This window comes from Alligator mississippiensis, chromosome 11 (genome assembly GCF_030867095.1).
Source record: "Alligator mississippiensis isolate rAllMis1 chromosome 11, rAllMis1, whole genome shotgun sequence".
NCBI lineage: Eukaryota > Metazoa > Chordata > Crocodylia > Alligatoridae > Alligator > Alligator mississippiensis.
Genome location: NC_081834.1, coordinates 53293407 through 53315424, shown reverse-complemented (window position 1 = coordinate 53315424; position 22018 = coordinate 53293407). Strand labels below are relative to the sequence as shown.

General features: G+C 49.8%; 1 protein-coding gene across 1 annotated transcript; it reads right to left on the bottom strand.

Moving 5' to 3' along the window:
- Window positions 1-3004: 3004 nt before the first annotated feature.
- GTF2H4 (general transcription factor IIH subunit 4) lies at window positions 3005-21329 on the bottom strand. The gene is made up of 13 exons (XM_059715073.1): window positions 20962-21329; window positions 16841-16945; window positions 15944-16075; window positions 15187-15283; window positions 13707-13795; window positions 13168-13279; window positions 12978-13046; window positions 11314-11397; window positions 11053-11185; window positions 10502-10632; window positions 6178-6225; window positions 5721-5799; window positions 3005-5196 (listed from the first exon to the last, which is right to left on the bottom strand). Exons 1-13 carry the CDS (start codon window positions 21090-21092, stop codon window positions 5024-5026), a joined length of 1383 nt encoding a protein of 460 aa, XP_059571056.1. The 5' UTR covers window positions 21093-21329; the 3' UTR covers window positions 3005-5023.
- Window positions 21330-22018: the final 689 nt, after the last annotated feature.

Here is a 22018-nt window from a genome sequence, read left to right as displayed (position 1 = left end):
GCTCCTCCCTAGTCCTGGGTAAGCTCAAGGACCTGTCGCCTCTGGGGGTCTCCACCCCCAGGAAGAGGTAAAGATCCTTGGGATGGAGTTTGACCAAGAGCTGACAGCATGGGAAAAGACAGAGGGCCAAGGCCAGACACAGACTGGGGCTATGGCAATCACACTGCCTGTCCATGGGTGGGGCAGATGGCGCTGATGAAGGTGGTGCTCCTGCTGCTACACACCGCTCTAGTCTCCCCCGCTCAGAACAAGTCATTTGCAGAATCCAGAGAGCCAGGTGTGTTTTCTTTTGGATCTCCACATGGGAGAAGGTGGCAAGGACCAAACTGTACAAAGTGAAACGGTTTGGGGGCAGAGGAAGGCCGGATGTCCTGCTCTTCCTCTGGGCCATGCACATGAGCCAGGTTGGCAAACTAGTGACAGGGGTGGAATCTAAAAGAGCCACTTTGTTAAGTATTTTGCAGGGCAGTTGCTGCAACAGTGGCAAGTGCAAACAACATCTAACAGGAGCCCATGGACCATGTTTTCCCTATGATTTTATGAGATCCTGAAGAGCTTTTGAGAGAAATACAAGTTGCACAACACTACCCTAGCGACTCTGGTTAACCACTGCAAGATATGGGAAGTGGTATGGACAAGAGACACCACATTACTGGTAAACTTACTATATGTTGGCAGCTGCCTGGCCGTGCGGGAGCGAATCTTCCACGAGGACCTGCAGAAGGAGCACAGAGACCTCAACTGGCAGGCAGCCCACCAGGTACTTCCCATGCAGGCATGGAGAAACAGTGCAGGGCAGAGAGGTCCATCCAACTGCCAGAGACAGATCTGCCACTGGCAGGCAGAAACCATCAACCACATCTTTTGGGACTACCCATATGCCAGAGAGGTGTGGAAGAAAGTCTGTGTGCTCCTTCTGGTGGCGACAGGTTTCAGAAACCTGACCGGGGAAGCCGTTCTCTATGGGCACTTGACCAGACAGCAAGGGACCCCGACAGTTTGCTTCCACCAGGTTGTCACCTGCTTCAGGTCTGCGCTATGGAAAGCCAGGAACCTGCTCACGAAGAGACAGTCAGACCCCACAGTTGAGGACATAGGCAATGCGTAGGGAGGGCACACGGGGCATGTGCCCCCCTTAGATTGCCCACTGCCAGCCGGGGAATGGGAGGTGATAGCTGTTGCCCCCCCCGAGAACGTGGGGGAGCAAGAGAAGCACTGCCAGCAGTTCTGCCAGCAGTGATTGGCCACTGGGGGATCCCCCCCAGTTGGCAATCGCCGGCCGGTGCCCCCCCCAGGATCAGGAGGCACCAGTCATCCATGGTGAAGGACGGTATTAAAATGTGGCCGAGTGGAATGCACTGGTACTATAGGAAGACAGAAGAGGACAACGGGAAAGAAATAGCAGACTTCATCTGGTGGAGAGGGGTCTGGTATAGCCTTTTTCAGAAGTAGACCCTCTGAGGAGGGCAGCGGGTCGGGGTACAAGCAAAGTTCCTTCTGTCGGAGGTTCCAGCTCCTCTCCAACCATGCGCAATAAAAAAATCTTGCCACACAGTAACTTTAATGCTTCACACCTGCCCAGAGAGGAGCTAGCTGCAGCTTCCTGGAAACTTTGGGTGCTGCCCCCGGAGTGTGGCTTGGGACAGAGGCACCAGGGCCAGCGTGGGACACTTACCTTGGCTGCGCGGGGGCCACTCTGCTCTGCTCCTCACTGGGCTGGCATCTCCATGGGGAGGGAGAGCAGCGCGGGGCAGGCAGCAGCTCCTCCCTGAGGCCAGGCGGGGGCTGGGGAAGAGGCAGAGCGCGAGCTCCATGGAACTGCTCCGCTCCCCAGTCCTTTCGGGCAAGCTTCGCATAGTAAATTGCTTCTTAAATTCTCCTTTAAGTCTTTCTGATGGAAAATTACATTTTCTAAACTGATTTTTTCATATGGCTTTTTAATGCTTTTTGAAACATGGCAATATTTTCAGCTCTCTTGAGGTTTGTCTATATATCCTCCTTTGCCTCCCTGAACTCTTTTTAAAAATAAATGTAGCTTTAGCTCAACCATTTTCATGGAAATAATATCTAACACTTTTTTTTAAACATTTCCACATTTGGAAGCTAGGTGGCACTCTGCACCTATCTTGACACACTAAATGGTGGGTGGGCAAAATGTGGCCTGGGGGCCAGGTGCCATCCACCAGGCCATTCTATCCGGCCGGTGGAGTCCATAAAAAATTTAGAAAATTAATATTTATCTGCCCCTGGCTGCCTGTCATGCGGCCCTCGATGACTTGCCAAAGCTTAGCAAGTGGCCCTCTGCCCAAAATAATTGCCCGCCTCTGCTACACCAAGATATTTTACAAAGTATTTCAGATATAATTTGAAAGAAAAAAAAAAAAAGAAACTTGTAGGCTTCTGTGTTATACTGTGGGGTGCACCAAAGTGGCACGTGCCGAAAGGGGGAGGTGGGACCATTTCGGGAACGGACCAAAGCAGCGCGCTGATGGATCACTACACCTTAGAGCAGGGGCAGGCAATTATTTAGGGTGGAGGGCCGCTTACTGACTTTTGGCAAGCCATTGAGGGCCGCACGATAGGCAGCCCTGGGGCAGATAAATATTAATTTTCTAACTTTTTTTAGGGGGCCCGCGGGCCGGATAGAATGGCCTGGTGGGCCACATCCGGCCTGTGGGACGTATTTTGTTCACCCCTGCCTTAGAGGGGACATAGGGTACAGGTAAAGAGATGGGTGTGCGGTGCAAACTGTGTAACAGGTTTTTTAATGTGCTTTGAACTGCCAAGTGAACCAGAATTTGGCACTTGGCAGTGTTGAAGGTGAAGTTATATATTTTTTTTTTTGCCAAAAAAACCTATTATCAGCATTTTTAAACTAACACAACTGCATTTACATGAGGAGTGTTTTGCAGTTTCACGCAGCCAGGGAGCCAGAAAACCCTTCTATAAGCAGGAGGAGGCTGTGTCACTGGTCTGGCAATGTCACAGAAAAACTTCCACGTGCTTTAACTGGTTATTTTCTTTATTTCCCTTCTTGTCTTCCTTTTACCCACAGTAGCATTTCAAAACAACACACAGCTGTAATTCAGGTTTGGGGCACCTGGTTTTCTTTGATAAGGAAAGACAAACTTGGCAATTTCAGTAGAAAGCAAACATTTCATTTAATCAAATATGATTTCTCCTATCAAAAAAATTGTAAACAGTTTAAATGGAAACTTCTGACCAGCATGAAACAACCCCGCCACGTCCCAGCAACCATTCCTAGACATTTTCCAGTGCAAACCCATGATGAGTGAGGACAACTTCATTTAGTCCCATGCTCACAAGCCCTGCTCTTCAGCTGCCAGGAGGTGGGGAATGCGATGTTGCTTCTACACTACGGCAACTGACCTTGTGCCTGCTCTTACCCCACCACATGGCACCTTCTCCCTGCATGCAACAGGGCTAAGATGTCTTGGTTTAGTTGTCACTTGCACCAGGGCAAGAGCAGGCACAGAGAGGGCAGCTTCTCTGTGGGGGAGCAGGCAAGGGAAGTCCCTACCTGCTATTAACTGCAGGCAGACAGGAAAACTACCAACTTGGGGGGATCTAGCAGCTCTATCAGGCTCATGAGCCCACTTGGAACTGAAGCTACCACCTGGGGTTATAACGCTTGGGAATGGCTGAGCTTAGCAACAGACCCAAAGAGAGGACTGCAAGGGAAGGACATTTCTTCTTCAGGATTATTTTTTACTTTAAAATGTCATCTATGTTTAGCCATTGGCTGCCACGACCACCATGGGAAATTACAAGACTCCCCCTTACACCCTTTGTCATGGGATGTACACGAAACATCAAACATGCACGAAAGTTTTGTGTCGCCCTAGCTCAAAAATGGCCGGATCATAAGAAAGTCCTTTTGGCTTTTCACAACTTTAACTCTGCCTCCCTTGCAAGCCTCCAGGCTGAACCCTTTAGCCCTGAACCTGTAAGCAGAACCCACATGTAGTATCTTATATCTGCAGAGAACTACACGGCTACTGGGTAGACATCTACCCACAAGCATCAACTTACAAGGTTGTAATTCTCTAGTGACTACCAAGCCACCCTTTACAAATGGAACTTTAAGGGATCAATCTATATTCAGAGGTCAGAAGCATGTGATGAATGCAAGCAATCACTGTTACTAATAACTGTGTGAGCTCTAGAAGACAGAACGAACCACTTAGTCTCTGCAGCCCAGTTCATTCCTTTGCCACCCCAAGGCCAACATTCAGAGGCCCAAGTTGTTCTGTTCCCACTGGAGGGTGGTTTCAGCTGCATCATCACTGCCACGCACCCACCAATGGAGAACAGTTTTCTGCTAGGCAAATCAGATCCAGAAGGGGGAAGATCCTACATCCCATTCTGGATTTCAGATCAATGCAGACCCACCCTCCCCCCAGTGCTACCTGCTTTCAGTGTGATCTTAACCCATGTATTAGAAGATGCCTCCAACCTCTCAGGCTTCCAGTGTGGTTGGTGATCGCAGCTCCAAAATATCTAAGCCAAGGAGGGAAAAGCAGTTTGCACCCCCAATTTCTCTGATGGGAGGGAGGGACTGGCAGCTCCAGAGTGTAATTTACTTCCTGCTGGAGAACCACTGGACATGGATCCCCTTCCCCCAGTCACATCTGAGGGCACGTCCACACTGCCTCTGCAGCACTCTCAAGACTGCTACTGAAAACTAAACCCTGCTCACCTGCCCTGGCTCTGCATACTCCACATCTGGAAGTGAGATGGCAAGTCATCTCCATCACCATTCTCTAGATTGTCAGTTCTGGCACATTTGACAGCAGAGAAGGGGTGCCCTGAAGCATCCTCACACCCTCAATTCCTGGTCTGGAGCACGGAGAGCAGGAGCAGGTGGGTGGGACTTACTTTTTGGTGGCAGGTCTTGAGAGCAGCATGGAGCCAGGGTTAGTGTACCATCAGTCGCAGGATGAAGGGCAATGGCAGCACTGACAAGGAGACAGGGAGGGTCTGCCTCCTTTGGCCACTGTCCTCATGTGCTGTGCTTCTGCCTTTTCCAGAAGCGCTTGACATCAGAGTGTCCAGCAGGCGTCACCACCATGAGGCGCTTGGCAGGGTTTTCAAAGACCAGGACGCCTAGGTCCCGTGCGTGGTTCCTCAGTAGCTCAAAGTCCACCTGGGACAGGAACTGGTTGTACAGGACACCTGAAAGGAACAGGATGGTAAGAAGAGAAAGATTAGCGATGGGGAGAGCAAATCAGATGAGTTCAAGGGAGGAAAATGAGTGTGTGGCAGAACTGAGCAGAGAAGCCTGCCTCTTCTCCCACCCCAAGCCTAGCAGCCCACTGAGCTACCACGAGGAAAGGCAAGACGTTTTCTGTAGGCAACATCGCAAATGGGAATGAAGGAATCAGCCTTTGACACCGCAGTCTGAATGACCAGGTGCCTTTGTACAGCTGCGTTGACAGGGGACAATCCTTGGCACAAGTCTGGAGCAAGGCTTACACTCACACCTCTGAATCCATAGTGCGATGCCTTAAACTGTGCTGCCACTGTGCCCACAAAGCTGTGGGTAGAACAGGACAGGGACTGGGGGAGGAGGGAGAGTGAATGTGTACATGGAAGGGACTGAGTGGAGGAAGAAAAAAAATCACATACCAGAGCCCATCACAACTCCCTCCCCTCCCCCTGCCGACTCTGGGACCCCTCTCCTTCCCTCAGACACTCACCCTCGGAGAAGCGCAGCCGGTCACGCTCCAGCTCCCAGAGGCGGATTTGATCTGTGATGGTCGGGGGCAGCACCGGGATCTGCAGGGCCAGTTGGATGGGGAGTCACTCCTTAGCACATGCCAGCCTCTGCCCCACCCTCCTTACACTGGATCACTGTGCACCCCGATCATGGCCTACACCTTGGGCAACTAGGAAACTGTATGGCCCCCCTCTCTGATCCCCACCCCTCTTGACTGCAGTCAGAATGGCTAGTAGGTGTCACCACAAGGAGGTACCGTTCCTCTCCCCTCACCACCCACGATCCTCAATTGCCCCATTTTCCCAATGCCTCCCCACGCCACCCCTGTATTTGCCTTTTCCCTGTCAACAATCAAAAAGGCTTTGGCCTTGTAGAAACCCCACGCCCCTGTCAGAGCAGTCACTGAAGCTGAGGAGGCCTAGGTCCTCCTCCCTCACCTGTTTCAGCATCACGGGGTGAGCTCTGGTCCTCAAGAAGTGGATGATCTGAGGGCAGTGGGGACAGTGTTAGTGGCTGGCGTCCATTAGCAGCCATCCATGGCCTGGGTCTTATCCCAGGGCTGGGGTTATAACCAAGGACACTGGAAATCAGTAGAGAATGCATCTAAAATTTGCAAGGATTTTTTTCCTTCTGAAAAGTGTGTGTGTGTGTGTGTGTGTGTGCGCGCACGCGCGCGCTGGGGGGGTTGGTAGACCATTTACACTGCAGAAACAGAGATGTTTGTACATATTTAAGCATGCAAACGGACCCAGGGTCCCATTTCCCTATAAAACAATGGCTCAGTGCGAAGGAGCCTCCCCCTCTCCCTACAGCCTGTGTCATCACAGTCCTTGTCCCAATCCAGGCTGGACATGACTCTCAAAAGCTTGGTTTAAATTTATAAACTTATGCTTATTTTTCCCTCAATTAAGAAGTCATAAAATAATATTTCTTAAATCAACACACAGGAAAGAAGACATTTCCTGGACACTTATGTTGCTGGGATCCTTTGACCCTAGCTGACTTCCTGCCCCTTGGGCAGGGGGCTGGACTTGATCTCCCGAGGTCCCTTCCAGCCCTAATGTCTATGAAATCTATGACATTATATGCTTCTTAATAAAGAAACACTCCAGGAGCTCATCTTCAGCAACCAAAACAGCATATGGAAAGGCAGTGATTTTTCAGAGGCATCTTTCCCCAGAAAAGCTGATTTTTTGAGCAACTCTGAGAATCTGCATATATTTTTCAGTAGAGTGGGAAATGTATAAGAGGTCAGGAAGGGTACCTGATGCCCAAAAAACCTTGTCCAGCAGCAATCTCAACTATAGTGTTTAGTCCAATGAAATCCTCAGAAAAAAAAATCCTTGCCTCTCTTGTTTGTTTTTTTTAACACCTCGCTTAAAAATTTGGCTTGGGGGACTGAGCCTCATTCCTAAGCCCTGAGGACTCTATACAGACAAACCCAAAGACTAGGCTACTCCCACCAAAAAGCAGGGAGAGGAGGAATACTGGGCAGCCCCAACTTCAAGCCCTTGTGCTGCTGCAGGACAGCAGATGGAGCAGGTGAGTGGTAGTGTGGAAATCCTTGGCAGTCATAAATTTAACAACACTGTAAGGTGAACACCTGTGAAAGACCGAACGGCTGGAGAGTCTGGCCATATGACAGGCAAGGGAACTGGGAGGGGAAGATGCACACAAAAATTACCTACCCAGCAGCACCTGATAGGCCTAATTCTCCAAGCGGGGCAAGGAGGAGGGAAGGATCATAACTCTTCCCAGAGAACCCAGAAGTGCTGGCTCCCAGTGGCTGGGTGGAGAGAGGAGCTCCACTGCTTGGGAACAGAGCATCTCCCATCTTGCAGGGGCACAGGGCAGGGACCAGCCCCCTGAGTCAGAGTCCAGGCCCCTGCTGTCACAGGCAGCATCAGAGAATTCCCTTCAGAAACGGATCCAGCTCCGTCTTTAAAGGAATTTGACTTTTGTCCCTACTCTTCCATAAAGAGGCCAGCCCAGACCCCACCATTGCTCCAAAGGCTAGGAACCTTTAACTATCAGCCTACATATAGTTACCATCAAGTTGTTCCTATTTGTTCCCCTTGGTGCCAGAGACTCTTCCCCCTCCCTGACATTAGATCCCTGACAAATTTAAGGACAGCAATATGCCTCTTTTATACTAGACTTGGAGGGGGTGGAACGACACTGTGGCTCATGAGCTGCACTTGGCTCCCAAGCTGTTTAGATGTGGCTCCTGAAGACAGGGGAATAGGTAAGCAAAAATATTGTTTTCTTCTCTCTTTTTCTTAGGTCCCTGGCACATGTTCATTTAAAAGCACCAAGGGGGCTGATCTCTGACCCCAAAATTGCATTTTCTTCCAAATATGCACGGCAACCTTGAAATGCACCCAGTGTAGTCTGGGGCTGGGGTCAACAATTAATTGATGGTTGGCCCTGGTGCCTAAGCTAACAATCATTCAATTGTCATCCTCAGTTGGGATGCGGCACATGGTCAATTTAAGGTGCCATACAAACTATCCATAAAAATGCTCTGTGTGTGTGTGTGTGTGTGCGCGCGCGTGCGCACATACACATGGAGAACATTTTTTTGGATGGTTTGCCATTTTAATGGTCTACAACATTATATGCATATTTAGAGAGTGTGTGTGTGTGTGTGTGTGTGTGTGTAGAAGAAGAATTCCTCAAGAACGGCACCATCAAGCCCATGCTATACCTAAGATATACAGATGACGTCATCATCATTTGGACTGAAAACCTGAAATCTCTGATTGATTTCCATCACAAGTTCAATCATCACCACCCCTCCATTAGACTCGCTCTTGAATACTCTGGCACCAGCATTTCCTTTTTAGATACCATGATCAATATCCAGAAAGATGAAATACAAACCACCACAAACAAGAAACCCACAGACCAACATACATATCTACACAGAACCAGCAATCACCCTAAACACACCAAGAGAGCTGTGATATACAGCCAAGCCCTCCGGTACCACTAAATTTGCAATAAGAGCACCCATGATCATCACCTCGAAAATCTCAAAAGGGCTTTTACTCAAACAAGGACACTCCTCTAGAGAGAAAAACGGCACTTTTGAAAGAGCCACTCGGATACCACATGAAGAATTGCTGCAATACAAAAAGAAAATCCCCGTGAATTGTACACCATTAGTTATCGTCCCTCCCTGGAACATATACGGAAAATCCTCAAATAACTGCAACCCAGACTAGGAGAAGACCCAATTCTTAAAGGTCTTCCCAGAGCCACCCATCCTAGCATTTAACCAAGCACTGAATCTTGCCAACCTCATCACCAGAAGCAAACTTCCTATGGCCCAAAGCATACCAAATGGATCCAGACCATGCCAGGACAAGATATGTAAAACCCGCCAACACATCTCCACCGGTCCCATATTAACTACATCCCAGAACAGAACCATTACCATTCCTGGATCTTACACCTGCACTTCTAAAAATGTACTACGTCTCATCCAGTGCACCGAATGCCCTGATGGAAACTACGCAGGAGAAACCAAACAACAATTGCACATCAGAACGAACGCACGCCGAAAATCTATCAAAAACAAGAATACCTAATTACCGGTGGGAGCACATTTCTCACAAGACAACCGCTCTCTCTACAATCTCTCAGTTCTAATCCTCAAAGACAACTTGCAAAACACCTTTCGTAGATGAGCCTATGAACTTCACTTCATAAAATCTACTGGGTACAAAAAATCATGGACTAAATATAGACATTGGATTCATGGCACATTATACACCTGCCTGCCAACCAATAACCCCAGGTCATCTTTCTACATTTTACCAGCTACATTTTATCACTAGTCAACATTTCCCTTCTTGCTTCCCACCCTCCTCACCTACCTGTCTCACACCTATTGTCTCCCATCCTCTCTGGCCTTCCCTGCCACGCATCTGCATTTTCAGAGACCTGCGTTTTGCATATTGGCTTAAGCTTTTATTCCACCCAGGAGAGCACACAAACACCAGCAGACTCTCCCTATACTTGGAGACAGGTGTTTCTGCACAAAAGCTTGTAAAGAGCAATTCTTCCAACTATATAGTTGGTCTAATAAAAGATATTACATTTATCCAAACAACCGTGTCTGCCTATACACATACGAAGAACATTTTTATGGCTGGTTTTGCCATTTGATGGCACCTTAAATTGTGATTAACGTTTATGTCAGTATAAATTTAATGTGGAGTGAGGGCCTTATTTTCTATTTTTGGTTTTCTTCAGTTCTTGCTTATTTGCTCTGAGAAGTCATCTAATGACAAAATTGTATTTGCACCACAAACTGTGTGCAGATCACCAACACTGGGCATATACATCTCTGAAGCTTTGCATTCTCAATGGCTCTTGGCTCTGTCAGCCTTCTAACTTAAGTCTGAAGGGATGGGAAGTTTGGTCACCCCTGAACAGGCCAGAGTCTTTCAGTCTCCTCTCAAAGAACAGATTCATTCTAACAGCTCTTCTCTCCACCTGCTCCTGTTTTGAGTTTATTGGTCATGAACAGAGGTGACTAGAACTGACCATACTGTCTTAGGTGAGGTCTTAACAGGCCCTTACTGCTTCCCAAGCTTTGCTGGAAATGCCTTGCCTGACATCCTGGGACTGCATCTGCCTTTTTTTCATCTGACTTGCACTAGTGGGAATAGAGTGGAGGGGACAATATTGCCTTAGGGCTGAGACCTCAGGGTGTTGCTCTATGATCTCATGGACCCATCACCCTGGTCTTACCTGGTCGGCTGTTATGCCATTGGCGATGGCTTGCTGGACACTGTCACGAGTCACTTGTGCCACCACCAGGTTGGGGAAGCGGTACAGCATCTCAGAGAACAGCGCAATGAGTGCGATCTGAAGCTCCGAATCTGGAAGGGGAAGAGGGACATAGGTCACTTCCATAGGGGACAAGAATTGGTCATGGCAAACCTTTTTCCTCTCGGTTGTGGCCAGTTCTCAGAACCCCTTCCCCACCTACAAAGTAATTAATCTCTTATTCTATTATTTACAGGTCAAGTCATTTAGGACCCCGGGGTTCTCCCCCCAGCTCTGGGAGGCAGGAACAGTGGGAATCAAGACTCATGGGTTTTATCACCAGGTGTAAGGAGGCATGGGGTCTTGTGGGTTAGAGCAGGGTGGTGACAGAGTCAGGACTCCTGAATTCTGTTCTCAATTTTGAGAAGAGTGGGGGTCAAGCAGTTAGATGCTGCTCATTACCCCAGTGACACCCCTAGGAGGCAGCATAAGGCACCTGGATTACGAGTCTGAGACAAGCAAACACCTCTCACCTGTGTAGGCATAGATCCTGTAATTGGTCTCCACGATGATGAAGCCTTGATTGTGGGTGTCCACAGTGGTCCCAGAGATACCGGATGACAGGTTAATGGCTAAACGGGTAGGGTAATAGCGCCGAGATTTCCTCTGCAGGAGAGATGGGCCAGGTTAGAAAGCCTATCCCAGCTCCCCCCAGCAATGCTGATGTCCTTCAACCTTGACCCACAGCCTCCCCAGCCCTTCAAATCAATGCTCCTTACACCTTGCCGTCCTACCTTCCTCTGGAACACTAGACCAAATTCCCGAAGGTGTTGTAGAAACGTCAGCAAAGAGTCACTCATCCCTTCCACTGAGTAATCCTGGGGACAGGAGAAGTGAAATTAGATGCACAGTCTCCTTGGAAACCAGACCTAAGTAACATCCAATCAAAGTCCCTGTAAGCTCATGTCCTAGCCCTGGAACAACCGGTAGGCAAGGCAAGGGCCCCCAAGGGGATGCTTGCGTGCCTGTACACAAATGCCAGGAGCTTGGGGAATAAACAGGAGGAACTTGTCCTCCTGCTTAGCGCAAAAAATTGTGTCATAGGGATGACGGCGACCTGGTGGGACTCCACCTATGACTGGACCATGGGTATAACCAGCTATACCCTGTATAGGAGAGATCGAGTAGACAAAAGGGGCGGGGGTGTAGCTCTCTATGTCAAGGAGAGCTATGTGTTCCTGCAAGCTGACATTGGCGACCAGGGTGGACGACTTGAGACCCTCTGGGTTAAAATCCGTGGGGAACACAGCACAGGTGACACAACGGTGGGAGTCTACTACAGACCTCCAACCCAAAGTCAAGAGTTTCACCAGGAGCTTGCCAGGGAGTTGGCTGAGGCCACATGCTGCAGGCCACATGCTGCTTGAATGTGTGGGTTTCTGGACAAACCATCTCAAAAGACCCTAGTTTCTGGCCTCTTCCCCTTGCAGTAGCTATCCACCTACATATGTTCCCAAATGTTTCTCAGGAAAAAAATGGCTACTCCGAAGGTGGTGTCACTTCTGGAGGCCTCAACAGTTGCATATAGCTCATTACTGCCCTGTAGATATCTGTCATGGAGACCTCACAGAAGGAGATAGCAGAGAGAGCCTGCATCCTGGCGTAGACCACTCAAACCATGGAGGAAAGATTCACCTTGATTAATTCATAACAAAGTCAATAGGACTGGGAATCCAGATGAGAGCCTTTGGGCAGAAGTAGGGGACTCCTTGGGCCTCTCACCTATAGCCCAAAAGACATGGAGACCTTCTAAATGGCTGGGTCTTATGTAAGTAGTAACCAAGCTCTCTTCATATCCAGGGTGTGGCAGGGTAACTTGCAACAGGAAGTTTGCAGCTTTGGGAAAAACTGGCAGGGAATTCTGCTAGATGAGCCCTTGGCAGGAATTGAAAGCGAATCTGTGGGACCACCCTGTCCGGAGAGAAGGCTGTATATGTTGAATCTGCCGTCAGGGTTTGGATCTCACTAATGCGCCTGGCAAAAATGATCCCCACCAGGAAGACCATTGTCATTGAAAGGTAATGAAGTGAACAGGATGTAATCAGTGTGGAAAGATGGGGTGGGGGAGGGTACTTAATTGGCACTGCTAAGTTTTAAAAAAAGTCTCTGGGAAACAGCTCAGGGGCTGAGCCCACCCATATATAAACATGTGTGTGAGGATAACATCTCAAAAAACTTCAGTTATCTGTAAGTAACTTCCTTTTCTTGCCCTGTACACTCTCCAAATCAAGTTAAAACTTAATGATAGCACCCAATCAATCAAAGTGGGCTGAGAGTAGGATTTTGGTGTTCTACCCCTGGCTCTCAATGAGGTCTAGTGTTCCAGGACCTGAAGTCCTCGTCTCAGCTGTAGGAGAGAAATCAGTCTAGCTGTTAGAACAGGGGTGGGGGGTCTTACCTTGCCAAGGGTGGAGAAGCTCAGCTGGAAGAGGAAGGACAGGATTTCTACCAGATCCATGCCACGAGTCTGCAAGAGAAAGGGAGAGGGGTTAACATAGTTCGGGGGAGGTAGATAAAAGAGGCAGTGGCTGGGAAGATGGGTTGGGGGGGTAGAAGGCAAGCACACATGGAGGTAAAAGGGGTCTCACCTCAGCTGTCTGCAGATACTGCAGCATGAAGTACCAAAGCTGGGAAGAGGTGTCCAGCAGCAGGAACTGGAAACCAGCAGAGGTAATGCAGGGGGGCTCCCCAGGTTCAGTGCTGAGGAGACAGGAAGCACAGTGATCAGGACTCCACCAGCCAACTCCCATCTCTACGCACGGAAATACCCTACCTGGTGACCTGAGTATCTACAGCCATCCACAAGAGGACAGCAGGGAATGCAGTCTCCACAGTCAACCCTTGACCTCATAGGCAGAAAGACGCCTCACCCCATGTCCCATCCATCATCAGTCCAAGCCAAGCAGTCACGCTAAGCCAGGGCAGGATGAGAGACAATGTCCCATGCTGGGAAATGACCTTATAAACCATTTCCCACCCTCCTGGGCCAAGCTGCTGCTTCTTTGATGGGAAAGGACCTATGTTCTATATCTATATGCACCCCCACCCCCAAGACAGCCACTGCCTCTGACCTGTGCCAAACTGTCCCTCAGGGTGCCAGTTTCAAAGACCTCATATATGCACACACCTCTTCATCAGCCCAGCTTGGATGAGGAGCTGAGCTAGATCCTGGCTGACAGCAGCGCTTGGAGAACCCACCATGAAATGCAGGATCACCTGGAACAGCGGCAGCAGAAGAGAGATGTATGTCAAATCAGCAACGGAAAATCACTCAGAGGAAGATACATCTGCATGTGCTGCTGCTGGTTTTTGAGGGACCTTTGGGTGTCTTTTTTGTGGTATTTTGATCAGAGCCTCTAGTATAGTGGTTTTAAATGGTCTCCAGGCTGCCTCTAGGCCAGTGGTTTTCAAACTATGTTCCATAGAAGCCTGGTCACCAGGGGACTGCAAAGAAACTGGGGGTAATGGCACAGCGGGCCAGGTTGCCTGGCTTCACATCAGTCTTTAGCACAGGGGCAAGGGTCCTATGGCAAAAGTGATATGAGAGGGATCTGTGACTTGAGGAAGTTTGAAAACCACGGCTCTACACATTTTATCCTTTTGGCTGCACCTTTTAACTTCTTTCTGTCTTCTTCTCTTTGGTGTAGTTTTCTTTTTTTACAGTCAAAATGTTCCTGTGACAGATCTTTTTAGCTGATAACCCTCTGCAAGAAGGCTGAATTTGATGATACTATGGTCACTATTATGGAGTGGCTGATCTACAACAGATTTTCTGTGAAGAAACTGGAGAGGATTCAGGGGCAGGAAACAAAGGTAATAACGGGTTGGAAGGTAGCTGTAGAAAGAAATGTTGAGAGAACAAGATATGTTCAGCTTGGATAAAAGGAGATTGTGGGGGAAAATAATAGCTATTTTCAAATATTTTAAAGCTTGCCATAAAAAAGGGGGAGTTGAACTGTTCTGCTTTGCCCCAGATGGCAGGACACAAGGCAATGGGTTTAACTTGCAGCAAAGCAGACTTAAGATTACATATTAGAAACAAACCTCTTCACTGCCTGAACTGTAGGGCAGTGGAACCTGCCAGGGAAGTTGGAGAACAGCTTTCACTGGAGGTGTTCAAGAAGAGGCATTTGTTCGGGATAGTTTAGAGCAGCGCAAGCTGCATTTGTCCCAGAAGTTATACTAGGTGACCCCTGAGCTTCCTTCCAATTCCATGTTTCTACAGATAACACTTGAACCAGAGCCTGTGTATTACCCGGGACTAAAACCTAGAGTTGTTTCTTCTCCTCTGGGTTCTAGGACCCACTGTTCTAAAAAGCAGTCATTTAGTAGCTAGCAATCTGGTATGTGTACTATACCCCGATACCCAGTCCTTCCTCTAAAGTCAATGCAACACCCTGATGCATTTCACTAGACCGGTAAAGGGATACGTGACCTTCAGTATGGAATGCTCTAGGTTGAAAGTTGTTGAGGAAGTGTTTAAGGAGCTCTCTTAAGGAGTCTGTGAGTTGGACCTACCAGCAACTTGGCTAGCTTGCTGGAGTGGAGGTAGAAGAGGGAAGTAGAGTTTATAGGTCAGAGCAGGAGAGGATTTCCCCAGCACTCACCTCCCACCTCTCCTCCGCATATTTATCCAGTGATGGGACATCCCGTGCGTGCTTGTCTGGCCCGAGCTGACTGGTATCATCAGACCAGGCTTTACCCCTAGGAACAAAGACTGAAACATGAAATGGAGCAATACACACTGCAATGAATTAGCAAAATCAATGTGAAGTAAGTAAATAGCAATCTGCCCTTTTAAATGCTGCCAGCAAAGGCAGCTGACACAGGAATGGAGTCAAATGGCCAGAAAAGGAGGTGGGAAGCCAGGATTCCTGGGTTCTGTCCCCAGCTCCGGGAGGGGATGGGGTCATAAGATCATAGGGTTAGCAGAGACATGAAGTGTCATCTAATACAACTCCCTGCACGGAAGTTGGATGAGCTATACTATCTGCCTATACTATAATACCTATATCATCCTAGTCAAACATGACATTATAGGATTAGATAGTATAAAAATTAGTGATTGGAGCAAGGGATTGGGAGTCAGGACTCCTGGGTTCAATCTCCTGACCCCATCTGTATGGTGTTGAACAAGGCCCTCCCCCTCAGGGATGTCACAATAGTAATAAGTAATGGGTACAGTGTGGTGCAGAAGGCTGTGTTCTTTATGGGGACTAAGCTGCCCGACTCCCAGTGAGTCAATTGAGTCAATCAATGGGAGGTGAGCCCCTAACCCACTTAAGAACTCCCACCTTCAGTATGGGGGCTGCTTTGGGGTCTGTCCTGCTATTCACTAGCCCTTCCCCATCACCAGCCTCTTACCCTCCCAGCAAGGCGATGCGCAGGTTTTCTTTGAAGATGGGGTTCAGGACAAGCCCCTGGAGGCCCCCTGGGAGCAGCTGAGTGTGCCAGAGCCGCAACCCCGACAAGACGTCTGAGCTCTCCTCCTGCTCCCTACAGTGAGATCAAAGCAGCATGTGAATCCATAGCCGTAGATACCTTCATGCTTCAGAACAGATGCTGGGTCCCGCTCAGGGAGGCATTTTGTGTCCGGGATAACCACACGTACTGAGGGAAAAGTGTACTGCTTCCTTCAAAGTATCTGGCACTGGCCAAGGGTTTGGGGCAATGGTTTTCAGCCTGTGGTCTGCAGATCCCTAGGGGTCTGCAGACTATGCTGAAGGGGTCCGCAAAAGATGATTGTGATCATTCAAAAGTATGTGAATATCCACACTTACAATTCAAAGGGGTCCACACCTCCATTTGAAATTTCCAAAGGGATCTGTATACCCATTCAAAATTGTTTAGGAGTCCACAAATGAAAAAAAGGTCAAAAACCACTGAATTAGGGGACTGATGCATGAGATATGGGCCCTGGGCCTCTAGCGGCACTGGCTCTGATCTGGTCTCAAGTTGAGGAGACTGGCTGGCTCAGGGGGTGGGAAATGGTACAGAAAGCCATTCAGGGGAATGGTATAGAAAGCTGGACTGGAGACCTATCTAGGGGTCTCCAATCCAGCCCCAGGTTAGGGGGACAGTCTGAGTGAAGGTGCAAAGAAATGGGTCACAGGACCCCTACCTGCTATGGAGCATCAGCTTTGTTCCCGAACCACCAGCTCAAAAGTCCCTCTGGCCAGGCCATCCACACAGCCCCATGTTCAAAGTTTCCTCCATCCCCCAACCCAGGCCATCTTAACCTCTGACCAGTTCTGTACTTACTTGACATATTCCTTCTTTACCCAAAATGCCACAGCTGCCTGGGGGAGGGGCTGCTCCAGAAAAAGCATCCGCATCACATAGTTCTTAGCCAATCCCGGCAGCTCCCTGAGAAATAAAGCACAGAGACAGATGTAAAGTTTGAAGTTCTCCGAATGGCTGCTCTAACCTGTAACACTTTACATTTAGAGTGCTTCAGCCATGGATAGATGTACAGCCCCAGCACTGCACCCCCTGGCATCCAATTCATCAATTGTTGCAACAGCATGCTTAGTGGTCCACATTTTCGGTTATTATTAAAAAAAAACCACAAAAAAACCCAAAAAAAGAATTCCGGGATTTTGGGGGGGTTTATCTTCCAAATGTAAAAACCGGGTTGAAATCAGGATAAAAGGAAGAAAACAAAAAAAATTGGTTTAAACCAGGGAAAATAATAATACATTCCCACAGCGGTGAGGGAGGGACTGGAGTAAGGCTGGGATTAGGAAAGGGGCAGGGGGAGGGCTGTGGTGCAGCCCATCAGCTGCTCCCGGGCTGCAGCAGGGAGCAACGTGGGGGGAACTGTCAGTGGGTACAGGGGCACGGCTCTTGCTGCTACGCACAGCCCGAGGGCTGTGGACCTGCGCTGGGCTCTTCCTTGGGAGGTGCGTGTCCCCAGATCTGTGTACAGGTTGGCAGCGACACTGGGATCTTCCAGGCGCTTGGCAGCCTGCTTTTGCTGCAGCCTGCTGCCGGGGGCCGGCAGCGGCACTGGGTTCTTCCTGGTGCTCAGGGTGGGCGGCAGCCTGTTCTAGTCCTGCGCAGATCCAGGGGCACGTGCCCCCTGGGAAGAGCCCACTGCGGGAGCAATTCCCACGGCTCTTCCCACCCCACCCCACCCCACCCGGGGTCAGAGCCAGGAGCCCCATGCCCCCAGGCAGCGGCTCCAGCCACCCTCCTCCGGCCTCCACGCAGCCACCGCCACTCCTCCACGACAGCCTTTGCTACTACATCCCCCCCTTAATCACCTTTTCTCCAAGCTAAACATACTCACTTCCTCAACCTTTCCTTGTATGGCTTGCCTTCCAAACCTCTTATCATTTTTGCTACCAACCTCTGAACCCCTAACTTCTCCACATTCTTCTTAAAACATGAAACCCAAAACTGCACACAACACACAGGAGGAAACCTAACCAGCACCAAGAAGAGTACCATCACTTCTTGCACTTTACATCTAATACTTCTACGGATGGGAGTTTAAAAATAAATTTACTTTTGTTGTGACTGTACTGCATTGCTGACTCGTGTTGAGCCAATGATTCACCAAAACTCCCAGATCCTTCTCATCAATGCCACCACCTACCTAGCTAGTTACTCTGTATGCATATTAGGTTATTCTTTCCTATGTGCAGCACATTAGATTTGTCTGAGTTCAACGTCACACTGTTGTCTCTAGCTCAGGTCTTCAAGAGCAATGTTTAACTTAACTTCAGACAAGCATATGAAGTGAATGCGTAGCCTTTCTCTGGTTGCAGGAATATACACAAGGTGAATACTGGGAAAGGGTGCTTTACAGGCTGAAAACAAAAACCCACTGTCACAAAGTCAAATGGCTACAAACTGGTTACAAACACATTTAGATGACAAATTAGATGATTTCTAACTTTCAGATGAGCAAAGTTTAAGAATGAGGGTGTTGGTTGTAGCCGTGTTGGTCTAAGGACATAGGCAAACAAGGTACTTTGGGTGATGGGATATCCTTTATTGGACCAACTAAATAGTTGGAAGAATTGTTCTTTGCAAACTGTCAGGCACAAACACCCTTGTTCAGGCATAGGGAGAGTTTAGGATGTTTAGGAACAGCTCTCCAAAATGGTGGGAGCGAAGAACTTGCACCTCTTTAAGACTGACCTTGGTAAGTACATGGAAGGGATGGTATGAAACACAGGGAGTGTGCAAGATGTGGAGTCATATATTTGTTGATCCCCATGTTGGGTATAAAGATAGCTCCTCCTGTAGTGGGATGGGATCAACAAACCCTTCCTCAGGGCTCTGCGGGTCACTTGTGGCCAAGAATGATTTTTCGCCACCTTCACAAAGGCTACTTACTAGCTTCTGGGGTTTGTTGTTTTTTTTTACCTTTTGAATCATTAGGTGATCAGCCACGACTATGACCCAGGGTTTTTGACTAGAAAAAAACAGTACTAGAAAACCCAGGGATTCCAGGCTACTGGGTTTGCGCTCCTGTTCAGACTTATAAAAAAAGGCCAACAGAGTCTTGGGCTGCATTAATAGGAGTAGCATATACAAGACACAGGAGTTGATAGTACCACTCTACTCAGCACCGCTTAGGCCTCAGCTGGAGTAGTGCATGCACGCAGGTCTCAGGGCCATGTTTTAAGAGCATGGAGAATCTAAGTAAAGATGAGTTCTGGGTAAGGGATAACACAGCGGGGAAGGCTGTGGCAGCTATATCACCATCGCGGGTGGAGGACTGGGTCCAGCACTACTACTTGGGGACTCTGTGGTGGAAATTTCACCTACTGTTGTTTTTTCCTTCTGGATTTCAGGTTCACTCTTTCACTGGGGGTCCCCTTCCTTGTTACGCATCAGCCCCCAAGAGCCAAATCTAAGACCTGGCCTGAAAAAAATCCTGTCCTTCCCTCCTAGCCTTGCACAAGAAACCTCACGATGGATCACACCAACTGGCCAAACTATCCCAGATACCACCATTTGATGGAACAGCTCCTGCAGGCGTCAACCGTGGGAGCGCCTGCTCTAGTCCAGCGGTTCTCAACCTTTTTTGTACCAGGCCCATTTCTTTAACATAGATGCCCAGACCCAAGCCACTGCCCCGCACTCCCAACCCATTGCCCCCCGCCTCCAGCATGGGGGCAGGGCCGGTCCAACCATCAGGCGAACTAGGAGGTCATCTAGGGCTCCAAAATTATATGCAGAACAAAGTAACAGGAACATCATTCTGAATAACAACCCTGGCTGGCTATGGCTTCACCTTGGACCAGCCCTGCCTCCAGCCCTGCTAGTGCCCCTCACTCCTGACCTGCAGCCCCTGCCCCCAGGCCAGCGGTGCCCCTCACTCCTGCCCAGCAGACCCACTCCGCGGGGCTGGGGCTGCAGGATCCGGCCTCTGCGCTGCTCTCCCCACCGAGCCAGAAAAGTTCATTCCAGACTGCTTATTTTCCTCTATTTATACAAGTAGTCCTTGACTTACAACATTTCACACTTACAAGGCTTATAAATTGACACCCTGTTTCAACTTTCTGACCTCAGTTTTGCCTTTCCAACGCTTGATCTGATGCGACACCGTGACAGTGAACAAGTCTCTGTGTCGCCCAGCTCTCTGGAGAACATCTGTCCAAACTTCCCTGGATGCTTTCTTAAAGAAAGCAGACAAGACTCCAGAAAAACCTGCAGCCAAGACTCCTGAGAAGACTCCAGCCAAGAGCCCTTCAAAAAGTCCAGCAAAGTCTCCTCAAAGAAGTCCTTCCAAATCAACGTGATTGCTATTTACAATATAAATACATGAATGTAGCTACATTACTCATCTATAATTGATGGAGTACAAAATTCTGGGGTATTTTTAGTGAAAATAGGGTGTCGGACCTTGGTTCAGGAACCAATCCCCCACTTATAACATTGTTTCCTATGGGAAAAGCGGTTCCGAGTTACAACGCTTTGACTTAAAAGACTGTTTTCAGGAACCAACTGTGCCGTAAGCCCGAGGACTGCCTGTATTGGAAGTGGCGGGGCGCCGAGGTACAGTACACCCAGGGCACCAGCTACCCTAGGGGGCTAGTGGTGAGTGTGGGGGGCATAGGGAGTTGGAGGCTCTGCCAGCCTGCAAGGGAAAGCCACGGTTTTCCACGTTTTCCTCCTTTAAAGGAGAACCCACTTTTAAAGTTTGTCCGCAGCCCCTTCGCATACTCTTGCGCGTCTCCGCAGGGCGAGACACGCTGCCCATCATCCTCCCCATCACAGGCGGGCGGTTTTCAAGAGGAGACGGGCGGATCACCGCGCTGGGGTGGCTTGACGGCGGCTGTCTGTCCTGCCTAGAGCGGGGGGTGGCCCCCACGGCCTGTGGCCCCACGACCCGCGAATGCCCCGGGCTCGGGGCGCGCACGCACCGGAAGACGGCCAGGCAGGTGGCGGGGTGGTTGTAGAGCCGGTCCAGGGTGCCCAGGTTCAGCCCCCGCAGGAACTCGTGCAGGTTCTTGCATTTCAGCTGCACCTTCTGCAGCTTCGCGCCCGAGTCCATCGGCGGCGGAGCGGGGCCCGCGGGCAGGGCCTGCCTGGGCAGTCGGGCACCTGGGCTCGGTTCAGGGCTGCCGAGCCCGGCCCGACCCGGGGAGGCGGCTCGGGCTCCGGGCTGGGCGGACCGGGGGCAGCGCGGGGCCGGCGGAGGACAATGCAATGCAATGCAATGCAATGCGACTGCTCGCCCCGCGCTGCAAGGCCCCGGGCTGCGGCCAGCTCGGCGCAGGCTCCGCCGCCTGCGCAGTGCGAGCCGCTCCTCCCCGGGGCGGGGCGGGGCGGGGCGGGACAAGGTCCCCTCCCTGCCGCCCGCCCATCCGTGCCCCGCGGCGCCGCGCTCCGGTGCGGGCTGCAGCCGGGCCCGCTTGGAAGCGCCTCCCTGCGCAAGGCGAGCCGGACTCTTGGCGGGGAGGGTATCCTTGATTAGACCAACAAGGGTTTTGGCAAAAAAGCCGAACAAACCACCGCAATTTCTTGAATTGTTGTTGGAATCTTTAATTTCTCGAATTGTCCTTAAAATCTTGGGCTAATAAAAGAGATCCTTTCTGCTACGAGTCGGGATTGCCTTTTCTTCTAGACTGTAGTGTCTCAGCCCGTGGTATGCATGCCCCTGGGGTACGCGAGACGTAGGCAGCGGTACGGGGGTACCCCAACACTGTCTCTCTCTTTTCCTCTTAAAGCTATGGCAAGAAATGTTTCATTTAAATTTAACTTTAAATTCCCCAGTAATAATTTGGTGTGCGGTGCTTTGCATGGTACTGGGTGCAGCCCTCCTAGCTTTGGGCAGCGTCACCTCTAGCCCAGGTACACGCTGGAGCTGTGCACCCCTGGTGTAAGAGGTGGCAACCCTATCCACACCAGATCAGCCCTCTGTCATAGCACGGCCTTATATACACAGCCCTTCTTCCAGCATATAGCACATATTGGTCT

Bases quoted from the DNA above. Each gene is read 5' to 3' on its own strand.
- GTF2H4 (XM_059715073.1), bottom strand. From the start codon at position 21,092: ATGGACTCGGGCGCGAAGCTGCAGAAGGTGCAGCTGAAATGCAAGAAC. The intron at 11,186-11,313 runs GTAGGACGGCAA...TCTCTCCTGCAG, and splicing joins GTCTAGTGTTCCAGAGGAAG to AGGAAATCTCGGCGCTATTA. The intron at 5,197-5,720 runs GTGAGTGTCTGA...TGTTCCTTTCAG, and splicing joins CCGGCTGCGCTTCTCCGAGG to GTGTCCTGTACAACCAGTTC.